This window comes from Helicoverpa armigera, chromosome 7, assembly GCF_030705265.1.
Source record: "Helicoverpa armigera isolate CAAS_96S chromosome 7, ASM3070526v1, whole genome shotgun sequence".
Taxonomy (NCBI): Eukaryota; Metazoa; Arthropoda; class Insecta; order Lepidoptera; family Noctuidae; genus Helicoverpa; species Helicoverpa armigera.
The window spans coordinates 9,298,790-9,312,190 of NC_087126.1; the positions used below are offsets into that span (position 1 = coordinate 9,298,790).

The following is a 13,401-nucleotide window of genomic DNA, read 5'->3' on the forward strand; positions in this document are numbered from 1 at the left end:
TAGAATTTATGACTAACGGTCGGGGTTACGGGATATTTTATGTAAAACCATTTAAGATTATTGCGAGCATAGATCATGAATTTTCTTAATTGTAGCGTGTAAATTTTAACAAATATTATAAACTTGCTACCTAGGTGCTTTCCTGGCTTTTCAAGTATAAATAAACATACAACTATGACTGTTACTTTGGCATATTTTAAGAATATTTGTAAGGATATCTATATTTCTTAGAGAAATCGGGGTTAAGTATTTGCTGACACGATTTTAGCATTTTTACGGGCGAAATCGCGAGTACGCCTAGTGTAGTAAATAAAGTTATTGCCACTTATGGTAATAATGATTATTATCTCATGCATCATTATGATACCAATCGTTTTAAGTGCTCAAGCAATTAATGTCCTATACAAGTAAAAGCTATTTTAAAATTGAAGCTATTAAACCAAATGCCTATTGTAATAACATTGTTTTGTCCTACAACAAAAAAAAAATACACAAAAAAACAACGATTTTGAGTGATTTTTTTATCAGTCACATTGATCCACAAATTACAAACTTTCATTCTAATTATCATGCTCCTGCCCTTAACCCGATTTTATTTGTGGTCGGCGCAGTATGCCACCATCTACAGCCATCTCACAAGAAACATTATTTTTCATTTCGAATTTATTTCAATCCATCCATCGTTTCTTTGGTCGTCTATATCCACAATGACATCTCTATTACCAATCGATTAAACAATTACGCTACAGCTTATCTTCTGTCCCACAATTATTCAGATTTTAACGGTCTGCAAACTACTATTGAATACTAAATCAAAAATTAATCTTCAAGAGTTAAATTCCACGAACCCCTTTTGGTATAAATCACAATTTTCATAAAGTTTCGGATTAAGTTTTCTTACTTTGAATTTCGATATTGAAATTGCTGTTTTATAAGTATGCGATTTTCTAATAATATAGGTTAGGTGTAAAAATAGGAACGTATCAAATATTGTTATCCTTTTTTTTTTTATATATTAGGGTTAACAAAAAAAAATGGTGAAGTGATCGAAAGCGCGAACCCTAATTTGTTAAGGAAAAAAACAGTTGAATGTCGTCCATATCTTATACGTAGATTTCATAGATCATAAGGACAACTATGGGAACTTCTTCTGCTTTTACGAGTATAAAGAAAGGAGGTTGATATATTAGTCCTTTATATACTGCAATGTTAACCTTCTTTATTTCCATATTTTTTTTACATTTTTATATCAGATAGGTATATCGACATAAATGAACTTTCTTGCTAAGTAAAAGTCATTTGCATCAGTACATAATTATGTACCTACATAAGACGTATTTGAACACGTAAACATTTTAATAAACCCTTCAATCATTACACATTGTTATGAAGCTTTGTAAATTAACATTCTTAAACAAGATATAATACCCACCTCTTCTGTTTAATTTGACTGAAGAAGATTTTCCTTAGCGAAGTAATTATAATAATTCCTGTGTATTACGTGGTTTTGAAGGCGGTTGCAATAATCAAAATTAATTAAGGAAATAAATCAGGATACACTTCCTTACTGCGTAATATCGCATGGGATCTTGATGGTAGGTTTCGGCGATAGAATGAATATAATTATAAATAGGAATAGAATCTCTACGTTGAATAGATTTAAAAGTGTGTCATTTAAAGACTTTATTTATCACTGCAGTTGACATTTTTAGTAAGTTTTTCAAAGTCCGTCAATAAGAATACTAAAGATATTTTTCACACTTTCGATTAAATAAATAAAAAGAAAAAAAGCTTAAATAAATCACATACATTTTTTATAAAAGAAACAGTTGTAGTGTTTCAGTATTAAGCGATAAAACTGTGCATTTTGTGAGCACTGTTCCAAATAATTGTTCTACATAAAAGTAAAGTTTTGAACTGAAATAATTTCATCTAAATTATTGTACTCTCTACCTCGAATCTTTCTCAGTACAAAACAACAAAGCAAATTACTGCTACAAAGGCAGTATTCATATATTTTGAAATGTGAAAATTTATTCAGAGAGCGGGAAATATCTTCGTGTTATCTCACTTATTTAATTATTGCAGTTTTCAGTTATTCAGATATTTATTTTTAGAGAACAAAAAATACTAGAGGTACTATGCAATGAGAATGACCATCATCATAATATATTCTTTTGAAGCACTGCCTACATTGCAACCTATAAAAATGCTGATTTGGCTATGGAATGATCAATCAATTCACTAGAACTTCCTTGAAGACCTAGTTAACCGAGCTTTTCAGTCTCAATTTTTTCAACCAAACCAAAAAGCCAGTAAATTCTAACACAAAATCGACACAAAACTAAACTAGTTTGATCCTAACAATCGCATATCAGTTGAATTTGAAACTGGACTGACGCACAAAGGTGCAAACGAAGCTACGTTGAACAATGCCCAGGAAGGGCCCGTACTACTAACGAGCGAAGAATTTTTTGCTTCAGGCAACACTGAAGCTTTGTATGATGAAACTGTTGTACTAGTATATGGCTCTAAAACTAACGAGTGATTTTATGAGTTGGAAATCGAACATGGAAAATGTTTTCATAGAATGTAAACAATAGATATGGGGAAAAATAACAGTCATTATTTGTTTTTTATTCTTTGATAACTTTGATATTAATTAGTTTACTGAATATTTTTTTCCCACTTTCTTCACTTTCCCACAACACTTAAAAATTCAAAACATGACCATTTCTCAAAAAATGCAAATCGTTCATTTGCATAACAAAGCTATAAAATCGAAACCATAACGAAACAGTGATTTGTTTCACAACTTTACAAAGCAAATTGTCGGAATATTGCAAGAAGCACCACGGACGCTTTGATTCTTTAGAAAGTTCCTAATTTAACGTCACAGCCAAGAACTCAAAACCAATTCAAAAACAATTGCCATCTACTTTGTTTACGAAAAGTTGTACAGTTAAAAACATATTGTGACATTGTGACTACGCTGGTCGTGGTGGCCTAGTGGGTAAAGAACCAACCTCTCGAGTATGAGGGTGTGGGTTAGATTACAGGTCAGGCACGTATCAATGCAACTTTTCTAAGTTTGTATTTACTTTCTAAGTAGATACATCTTAGACTCCAATGGCTGACTAAAAGGTAAAGGAAAACATCTTGAGGAAACCTGGATTATAAAGTCTGAAATCACCAACCCTCATTACATAAGCAAGCGTGGTGATTAATGCTCAATCCTTCTCCGTGTGGGAGGAGGCCTGTGCCCATCAGTGGGACGATAAAAAGGCTGTAACAGAACAGACTACGCTATCTCGATGCGATTTCCATTATAAAAACCTTGTAACTCTTGAAGTTTACAAAATTAATTATATCAAACCATGTCGGAAAACTCAGTCATGTATGCGAAAGTTACGTCACCGAATTTCATAAAGTGTTTAAATTCAGATCATTCTTTTTTATCAGATTTTTTTATCTATTGATGCATGTAGTTGTTGAATTAAAAATGTTACATTCCAGTTTTGACTGCAATATCTTATGATGATTTTTTTTACAAGCCTTGATTAGCTGTTAGCTGGTGACCTAAAAGTAGTAAGTACCTATTTTTGTGAGTAACGTATCTAAAAACAAGCATCTATTTGATATTTAGTTAAATTATTGGCAATTAAATGTTCAGTGTTATTTTTTTATAAGTGACCATTTCACTTTTTAATCAAAGACTGTTTTATTCACATTCTGAGTATCTAGGCCACAATGGCTACTTCAGAACAATATACAAAAACCTGGAATGCATCCAAATACTTAGCCAAATGTTTCTGCACTAGATCTTTTGCACAATAATTTTGCCTATCGTGCATGTACAGTTAGTTAGATTATAACTCACAGAAAAAAAAACTTCAACTTTTCTTGTTAAGAAAAGGAGGAAGAAGAGACTTAGGAAGGCTAACTACATTTCCGATTCCCTCAGACTTCACACAACCTATATATTGATGACCTATATATTGGTGACCTGATTGGTTCAAATGATATAACCATGAATGGAGCTGCCTCAATAGCCACATGGACTTTCAACATCGAGAACTCGAAAGTTTACTCTACCTTATCGAGTGGCCAATCTGTCACATGTTACAACTCATCGTAATCGAATCGGCCGCTCTCTAATTACTATATCGAGGGTTTTGTCAATATTCCGCTTGATCGACTACAATGCCGTTGGTTATAATTATCGATAAGTTTCTAACTGATAGGTGCTACTGTATTTTTTGGATGTACAAGGACGTGGTATTTCAAGCATACGTCATTTGTTTTTATTTTTGCTAAATATTCTTTTTTCAAATTAATTTTATGTATGGCTCTGGTTCTCTTTTTTAATGATAGAAAGGAGGGAAAAGAGTATGCCTTTTAATGGTCAGTCTGGTATAGTTTTATTTCCTGTAAAAGACAGAGTATTTTTTTTCGCTAAACACACATTTTTTACTAACAAACGTCTGTTTGGAGACTATTTATCTTGTAGGTGCGCCTACAAACACAAATTTCACACGGACCCTTTGTAATTTGTGAATAATTTACAACAACCTAAACCTTCAAATGCTTCAAAACTTTGACGTCTGTAACTTCAAGGAAATGAGCAAGATTTTTCATTTTTTTTTTCATTCTTGTTCCGAGAGACTCGGATTTAATTTGCACTGTCTTAATATAAATAGATCATTCCAGACATATTATTATTACCTCTTTGATATGTATGCCAATTTGGAACTTGCGTTCTATAAAAGCGAATGTAAATCAAATGTATGTAGATCAAATTTAGAAATTCTGGCTTTAGTTTTGGTAATGTGAACGAACATACGCTTTGAAAATTTAGAATGCTAAACATAATTATCCTTATGTTATTTGCGTCATGAAGTAAATGAGATATTTATAATGGTACCTACTAGATTTTCACCACGATTATACCCACATCGATAAAATGTAACAAATCCTTTCTCAGGCCCTCGTACAACAAGATCTTCATTGATCAGTAGGTTTGGTGTGAAAAGGTGACAGATAGACGGACAAAATTACTTTGGCACGCATATCATGATCACGGATTGTTACTATAATACTAACTGTAGATACTTTAGTTCAATCAACCATTTGTCAGTCATCAAACAGTTGCTCGTTTTAACAAGTTTTTTGTCACAATCAAAATAATATAAAAGTACTGTAACTGTCTCAAAAAATCCCGATTGATTACGTAATAAACAATCATTTCCAACACTCCAATTCTCACGTGTTGACCTTTGAAGACCAATTAATATAAAACTTTTTAAAAACCAAGAAGTAGGTCAATTCTTTCTCTGCCTACGTAACATTTCCCGTAGTTATTTCTCAGCTGTTGAATTAATTAAAAGTTTCAACGAAGTAAGAGGTATTTTGTATGTAAATATTTTCGAGTATGTGAGTAAGCTTTACATTTTTCATTTTATTGTTGAGAACGGCCCTCTTTTTCCAATTGTTTCAAGAAGGAATTGAAATGAAAAACAAATGACTGCTAAGGAGCAGCTTTTAAATTCAAATTGATAATTTCATTCATTCATTTGTTTCATGTACTTTCAACACAAGTACAAATTATTCATATCTACAGTTTGCATTTAATTATTAGAACAAACTGATTATGCAAGTCTAACCACACAAATCTTAGAGGAACTACTGTTATAGTCGAAATCCCAGAATATTGTATTCAATGAACAGCACAAAAGCACCTTTGTGTTCATATAGTGTAAAGTGTAAACCTTTGAAGATAGTTTGTCCAATTAGGATAACTATACAGTATTCGACTGAGTACATTGTCTCGTAAAGCCAATTGCATCAAATCTTCTGAGCTAAGATACACTTCAGTGCAATTAAAACGGATCAAGATATTGTGAATCTTATAATATTTTTAGAAGAAATGTTGAAACAAGACAGCTTCATTTCCTTTCGTCTTTTTTATGGCTTTAATCTAACATTACAACTCCTCCATTAAAAAAATAAGCACACACTTAGTCTCATATTTTTAAAAAGCTTGCAATTATTTAGTAAAAACGACTTAGGTATCTTAAAAACAAGTCTCTATAACTCCAGACAATTTTGTAAGTGGCCAAATTCATTGCGCTTGGGTGTTTGCCCTCAGTCCAACTCAATAAGCTTCCAGTACCAGCTGAGCTTCAGACATTAAGCCTAAGCCATGCAAATTAACCCATATAAGTTGCGGTCAGACCTGCACGTCTAATAACCGACCTAATAGACCTGTGAGCAGACTTGATTCTAAGCAGATTATGAAGCCAAGAGACGGTAGGTTTAATCCTAAAGCTGAAAACCCAGCACAAAAGGCAGACTTAGAAAACTGGAACAATTTGAACAACGATAATATCAGTAATTTGTCAGACATGAATAAGGTATTTAGGGAACCTAACGCTAATCTGACTTCTATTCAGGATACAATGAAAATTGTTCGGTTGAAGTTAGTTTTGGCAACTTAATTATTGTTGCTAAATGATTGATGTGACTTCTTGATTGATTGATAGGTTATTAGAAGTTTTTCATACACCTAATGAAAATAGCCAAAGTCTTAAAGCTAGTAAACATTTTTTGGACGTTAAAAGTGTCGTAACCGTTTGTACTAGTTCGTTGATTAAATTCTGTACTTGTTGTGACAGAAGCTCGTATGTAATAAAGACTTCAAAGTAGAACAAATGAACATCTATATCTAAGTATATCTGTTAAATGGAAAATTTATTCATCCCACTAAGCTGCATTACTTGCCCTATCGCGTTTCTGAGCTAATGCGACCGATCGGGACGAGCCGACTGCAATCCGATTGTAAGCCCCACTTGGAAATGTAGGTAACCAGCAACCGTTAAGTGCAACGCAACAATCTTTTATACAGATTACTGAGAAAGCTAAACTTGAATGGAATCTCAAGTTTATATTATAAAGTTCGAAAAACCTTTTGATAAAGCATTGTGTGGCTGTTAAATGAAATGGGGCAGAACGCAGATAAGAAAGCGGGTGGTATATGTCGATTTATTTGGAGTAGACGATACATCGATTTTATCGTCAAAACTGAAACGTTGAAGCCAAAATTCGTAGTCTTGACAAGTTAACTTCATTCTCATCGAATTAGGTTGGGCATTTTAGCCCTTTAATACTTCAAAAGCACTTAGGAATTTTATTTTATAGTTTCGCTGTAACATGATTAATAACAATATTGGGCTAGAAAATATCGCGCTAAATATTTACGAAACTACTTTTCAGTGAAATTTTATACTCCGCTGTCTCTAGACTACCAGTTATGACATTTTATATAAACAAAAATTCCCAGTGTTCCCTCGCCACTTATCAAGAAATTTTTACTCAGCCAACCGCAACAAGTTTTGACGTTTTACCCCAAAATTGAATTGTTCCGTTTTAATAAAATTCATGTCAATATTGACGTTGATTTCGTTAGAAACAGTCCCCGTTTTTTCGGACACCAAGCTTATTGAATGGTTTGTTCTTGATATCAGACGTCGATCTTTTTTGCATTGATGCCTATTGAATGTTGATATTTTATTTGACTGGCACAATTTCCACGTAGTTCTAATTTTATCATTGTTTTTATTTCTGAGTTTATATTTCTTTAATACAGTATTCATTTCACTCCTGCCTAGAGCACGGGCAATTTTAGACTTTAGTGCAGAGTTAATAAAGTGTATTTTTGTATTGTTTCAGGATGGTGCGTGCAAGCTGCCTGCTCGCGAGCTGTGTGCTCATGGCCCTGCTTCTCATCGAGCCCGCCTCTGCTTACCCCAGGTAGTGGTATAATGCACAGTTCGATACGTCCTCCTGTTAGGTATTCATTATTAATTACAATTATATTCTGTAGAAATAATTACAATAACAAAATGCTCAGTGATGTTACAAAATATGTGACTCATTTGGAACCAAAGCCTTCACAGCAAAAATGGCGCTTATGAATATGATTCTATTTGGCAGAATCACATACACATTTAAGAAAATCAATAGGAATCTATTTAAACCAGACGCAAATATAAAAAGAGGCTTCTTTAAAACAGATTTAATTATGGACCTAGAATCTAAAGTTAACTTTTAATCAATTCCAGTCCAAGCAACTATTTCCGCGAAGAAGGCCAATATGAACCCGAAGAGATTATGGATATGCTGAACCGCCTCGGAAACCTTATCCAGATGGAACGCAAAATGGAAAAGTAAGTCTAAGACGTAATATTGATAATCCATTTGATATAAGAGCTACAAATTAATTCGTATATAATAGAAAAAAAGATTAAAGAAATATAATATTTGTTTTACATGTTCATGATATATGATATATGTTGATATGTTCCTTCTCCGTGTGAGAGGAGGCCTGTGCTCAGCAGTGGGGCGATAAAAAGGCTGTAACAAATGTTCATGATTAAAGAAGACTATTTGGTGATTAGAGTTCTTGTAATGACAGAGATCGGTGACTGTCACCCTATCACAATGAAATTCAAAGTCATTACTGGATGAGACAGTAATATTAATGGTTACGATTAATTAAAACTCAAGTTTTCAATTCTTGATTTGTTCTTGAATTAATAACAATTGTTCTTTGGAATTTAATTTTTTGGTTGTATTGAACCCATGGTTCGATAACTTTGTACATTCGGAGCTAAACTTTTTGTTTTTACGTTATTTATCGTTCCCCATATCCTGCATGCTTTGATGGATGTCTTTTTCAAAATTGAAAAATATCGATGTATTCTTCAAATGATTTTCATTGGATTAGTATTTACACACCATCATAATCTATTCACACGCCAAGGACCAAAACTTTCTTAAGAAATAATGGGATTATATTAATTTAAATATTCCCAGGAAACTTTTTGTACAATATCTGTGACTTTATCATTTCTTTCTATATTATTTTTTCTTTATTAATTACTAGGTCATTATTGACCGGTATCATTTTATAATCATCTTCTACTTGTGTAATATCTGTTTTTTATCTCTTTGCAGCTATAAAGAAGACATTACTAGGTACGTCCGTCGTACTTAGGTTACCGTAGATTAGTCTGCTTTCTTTTGTTTTCAACGCCTTTTATTAGTGACGTCATCGATTTAACATTGCGACTGTGTCGTTCTGTTGGACGGTGATTGTAGTCTTTCCTGAATGCATTTGAATTTTTAAGTTGTGTGAAAAAAATGTAGTTCTTGCATGACTCTTGGCTTAAATCTAGCATTGTAGAATCCAGTAGTATCTAGTTATAAGCTTTTCGATTTTGCATGATCATACAATACATGACTACCTGTAAAATAAATAGATGAGATCTTTGAACAGTACTTCACAAAAACATTCTTAACAGAAACATGGTTGTTTGTAGTTACCGGCAAAACAGTTTACTTTGTGACAAACCAAAATAAAAGCAATATAACGTGACTATTGCCCTCATTGTGTACTCAGTAGTAATATGGTATTATTCCCTAGAGATGCTGATTTCAACCTCGTTAACTCCCTTTAGTTCTATACCTCTTCGTAAGAGACAGTACCCGAATAGTAGCCAGAATTTTACTCCATCAGTAGTGATCTTTTGAAAACATCCTAGATTAGTTATTTTAGATAATTCTTGTGATTTTACAGCACTAAAATATTTTTAGAACGCAATGTTAAAATTTTCAAATTCCTTCGAAAATAACCCCATGAAAAAGAATGGAATGTGATCAACCAGTGGCAGTAGGAGCTGCAAATTAACTTACAGGATGACAAAGGGATCGACAAACGAGCTTTTGAAAAAAATGGCCTGCAATTTTGTGTTGCAAGCATTTGTTCGGGCCTACGTATAAACGTTTCAGAGTTTCCCGCAAAACAATTTGCAGCCTTTCAGGGGAGGCATTCGAATTAGTACCCGTGGCCACGTTTACATAGTCAGCATTTTTACAAACTGTTGCTATAAAGTTTAAAGCAACCGCGTCAGTTATGGAAAACAAATTAATTGTTATAGCAACTACGTTTTTTAATTCAACATTTACTGTTTCTTTCTTAGACGGTACAGTAGCATTGCTCTCTATTATAGCGTCAACGAACTAACCTGCTACTATATCTGCTTCATGCTCATCTTTATCACTTCTCTTTTTAACTCCTGCTTGTTTCACTTCCAGCGAGAAGCGCGCCCTCGATCTTGGCCTGAGCCGTGGTTACTCCGGTGCCCTCCAAGCTAAGCACCTCATGGGTCTTGCCGCTGCCAACTACGCCGGCGGCCCCGGCAGGAGGCGACGAGATGCTCACTAAGTCTTAAGCACCTGAATACTGCACTGAGCTGGACTCCATAACCTGTAATCACAACTTTATGCAGTAGACTTCATACGCTTATCTCAAACACCATCTGGCTGGTTCCATTGATAAGTAAGACATCCATATAGGCTATAGTCAACTTTATTCAAATTAACGCTTAACGTGATATATTTCTAGTCAAAGTTTATATTATGAACATCCATGTTGTAAAATTATGTATTTTAAACATAGATTTATACGGTCAGTTAAGTATTATTTTCCTGTAAGTTCAGAAATATGATTTTTGAAATTGCTTTTATAAGTAGATCTATACAGATAACTAAAAACAGTATTTTATTATTATTTTCATAATAGGTAATTTATCTTTATTTCACTTAATTTATAATTTTAGTTTACGTAAAACTCTTTGAGTACATAAAGTACAAACCCTGTAGTTAAAAGTTTTTATGAAAAACGATAAATAAATTTGACTGATTTTGATAAATTTCTACAAACTAGTCATTTCGTACTTAATTCATGTTTTCATTCCATTTCGGTGCCAGTATTCCTTCAGTATTAAAAATATCATTATCTTTGAGAATGTAAGATTTAATCACGAATGTCTTAAAACGCTTAATATTTATTGTAAATTAGAACCTACTAACAGTATTCTTTAAGATGTCCCAGCTATAGAATCTGTAATACATTACTTAAATGTTACCATTCCTATGTATGTACGTGGCAAATTAGAATAGATACAAATTAAGTGATAAATACCTCCTGTCTAGAGTTTATTGTTAAAAATAAAGAGATATTCATATTTATATAAACGTGTTTATATTAATGCTTCATATTCTATCTTTGTCAATGTTAAAAGGCTTGCAATATCACTTATTACAGCAAAATCAAAGGCTTTTCAATGAAATCCCTTGACCTGTTTAAGTAATTAACCACCTAAAAATTTAATTTGGGTGCTCCATAATTGTAGCTCAATATCCAAAAGTAAAATATGACTTATCTTCAGAAAATTATTTTTTAAATTCATTTATTGAAACAGCGCCCTCTGTTGAATGACAGATATTACTTGATAGTTTCGTGGTGATATGCCTCCTACTAGCGCCATCTAGTTTCTTTTCAAAAACTGTTTAGCACAGTGACCTATCGTGACTGCGAGTTTCTGCGATGTTCCTTCATAATTACCTAGATGTCACAACAAAATCTAATGTGGGAGATTAATTTTATTTTGTTATTTTCATATTATAGGTAGGTTCGTTTTGGAATTGATTTTGTTTCAAATTTCAATACTTTTATGAAATATTCAACGGATTACTGTGTAAAATCGTTATGAAACTAACATTATAATCTTTAAAAAATATTTTCTTTTTTTGTGATAGTTGCATAGACCTTCAATAAGGTCAATTACTTGTTTAAAATAATATTTATAATATAATGCGGATTACTGAGTTAAACACAAAGAAACGAATTATTTCCAATAATTAATAATAATTGTGACTTGCAGATTAAACAATAATTTTGACTTAACAGTCAGTATCCCGTATGGTCTAGTGGCTAGGATACCTGGCTTTCACCCAGGAGGCTCGGGTTCGATTCCCGGTACGGGAAATCCTTTTTGTTATTTTCTTTTTGTTTTATGATAGGATTTAGTTAAAATATTTTTCTACCAGTTTAAAAAAAAATAACATTCTCTAGTAAACCGAAAAAACACGAACAAAATGTTGACTCATCATAATCGTCTGCTCTGGAGCAGTGTCAACAAAAGTGGCACGTAGCAAATAAAAGCAAAAGCATCCATTTTACCGAGACCCCTAGCGTTAGCAATTTTCTTCCTGGCACACCTTACTTTGTTCTTAGTTCGGGGGTCGAGGCAGGTCTATGTATGCTGGACTGCATCCCTAGGGCGGATTGTGTATTCGGATGGATGCCCATACGTTTTTTCAACATGGCCGCTCAATGTATTTTTAGTTGCTCTGTATTTGAGGCGTATGTTTTCAAGGTGGTAGACAAACAGATAATATTTGGAAAACAAATACCACAGCTTTTAGATCTAATCGGATTTTAGTGGACAGTTTCACCGTTTATTTATGATGTCTCAGTTAGCCTATCAGGAACACTCCTGGCAGATAAACCATAAGTTTTGGTTACATGGGTCTCGGATAGCAATATCTGGCAGATAGCACTAACTATCAGATAACTAACTGACACTTTATCGGTAACCAGAGAAACCGGGCCTTACTATGGTATATAAGGATGTGTAAATCTTCAGTAGCATGCCAAATAAACTACTTACTTAATAACTGCAATTAATAATTTAGATACCAATACGGTGTAACTGTGTAAGCAATTGGGTAGGAATGCAAATGATCTTAAATCGATTTACGAATATTTGAGTACATACATAAGGTACCTATTAAAAATTGCAATGATTGAGGATCTCTTACAAAGTAAGTCAGTACTATTAACACCCAATCTTTAATAATTAAATAGTTAGATACGGATGGGATATGTAGCCTCTGAATTGAATTAATAAATTACTAACCAGGGAGAGATCTTACATTTTATAATAAATTATTGTAATTAGAAGTGTAAATAGTGAATTTAAAAAAAGTAAACAGGCTGCAATTTTAGGTATCAGTAAAGAATAATTATTAGTAATGACTGTTACTGTTACAGCCTTTTTATCGTCCCACTGCTGGGCACAGGCCTCCTCTCACACGGAGAAGGATTGAGCATTAATCACCACGCTTGCTCAATGCGGGTTGGTGATTTCAGACTATAGTCCAGGTTTCCTCAAGATGTTTTCCTTCACCTTTTTATCAGCCATTGGTGTCCAAGATATACTTAGAAAGTAATTTAATTAAGTAATTAATTTTTAGTAAGTTTAATTAGTAATGACTAAACTCTGTAAAAATTAATATTTTTTTTATAGAGTTTAAAAAACAGAGTACCTATAGGTACTGCATTATTTTAAAAAATATAAACGTTGGCCAGTATTTACTGGCTGTACAAATGCAATAAGGCCTATATTTCAATGGCTAAAACAAGTGGTTACACATAACATTATGACGTTAGTTTCCACATGGGTAAAGCTGCCCATAGTCCTGGAAAAATCCTTC

General features: G+C 33.1%; 1 protein-coding gene and 1 non-coding gene across 3 annotated transcripts in view; both read left to right on the forward strand.

The window, feature by feature from the left end:
- LOC110373329 (diuretic hormone class 2) overlaps positions 1–11,097 on the forward strand; it is a 52,454-nt gene extending 41,357 nt beyond the window's left edge. The window contains exons 2-5 of one of the 2 annotated variants that reach the window (XM_021330575.3): positions 7,729–7,812; positions 8,121–8,225; positions 9,016–9,036; positions 10,156–11,097. In XM_021330575.3, coding sequence (XP_021186250.2) covers positions 7,730–7,812; positions 8,121–8,225; positions 9,016–9,036; positions 10,156–10,285 — 339 coding nt within the window. In that variant the 5' untranslated portion in view covers position 7,729 and the 3' untranslated portion in view covers positions 10,286–11,097. The remainder of the gene's footprint in view (positions 1–7,728; positions 7,813–8,120; positions 8,226–9,015; positions 9,037–10,155) is intronic. The other variant, XM_021330584.3, reaches the window with a different exon arrangement.
- Positions 11,098–11,818: 721 nt separating this feature from the next.
- Trnae-uuc (transfer RNA glutamic acid (anticodon UUC)) lies at positions 11,819–11,890 on the forward strand. Its single transcript has one exon. It is a non-coding gene; the product is annotated as a tRNA-Glu (tRNA).
- Positions 11,891–13,401: the final 1,511 nt, after the last annotated feature.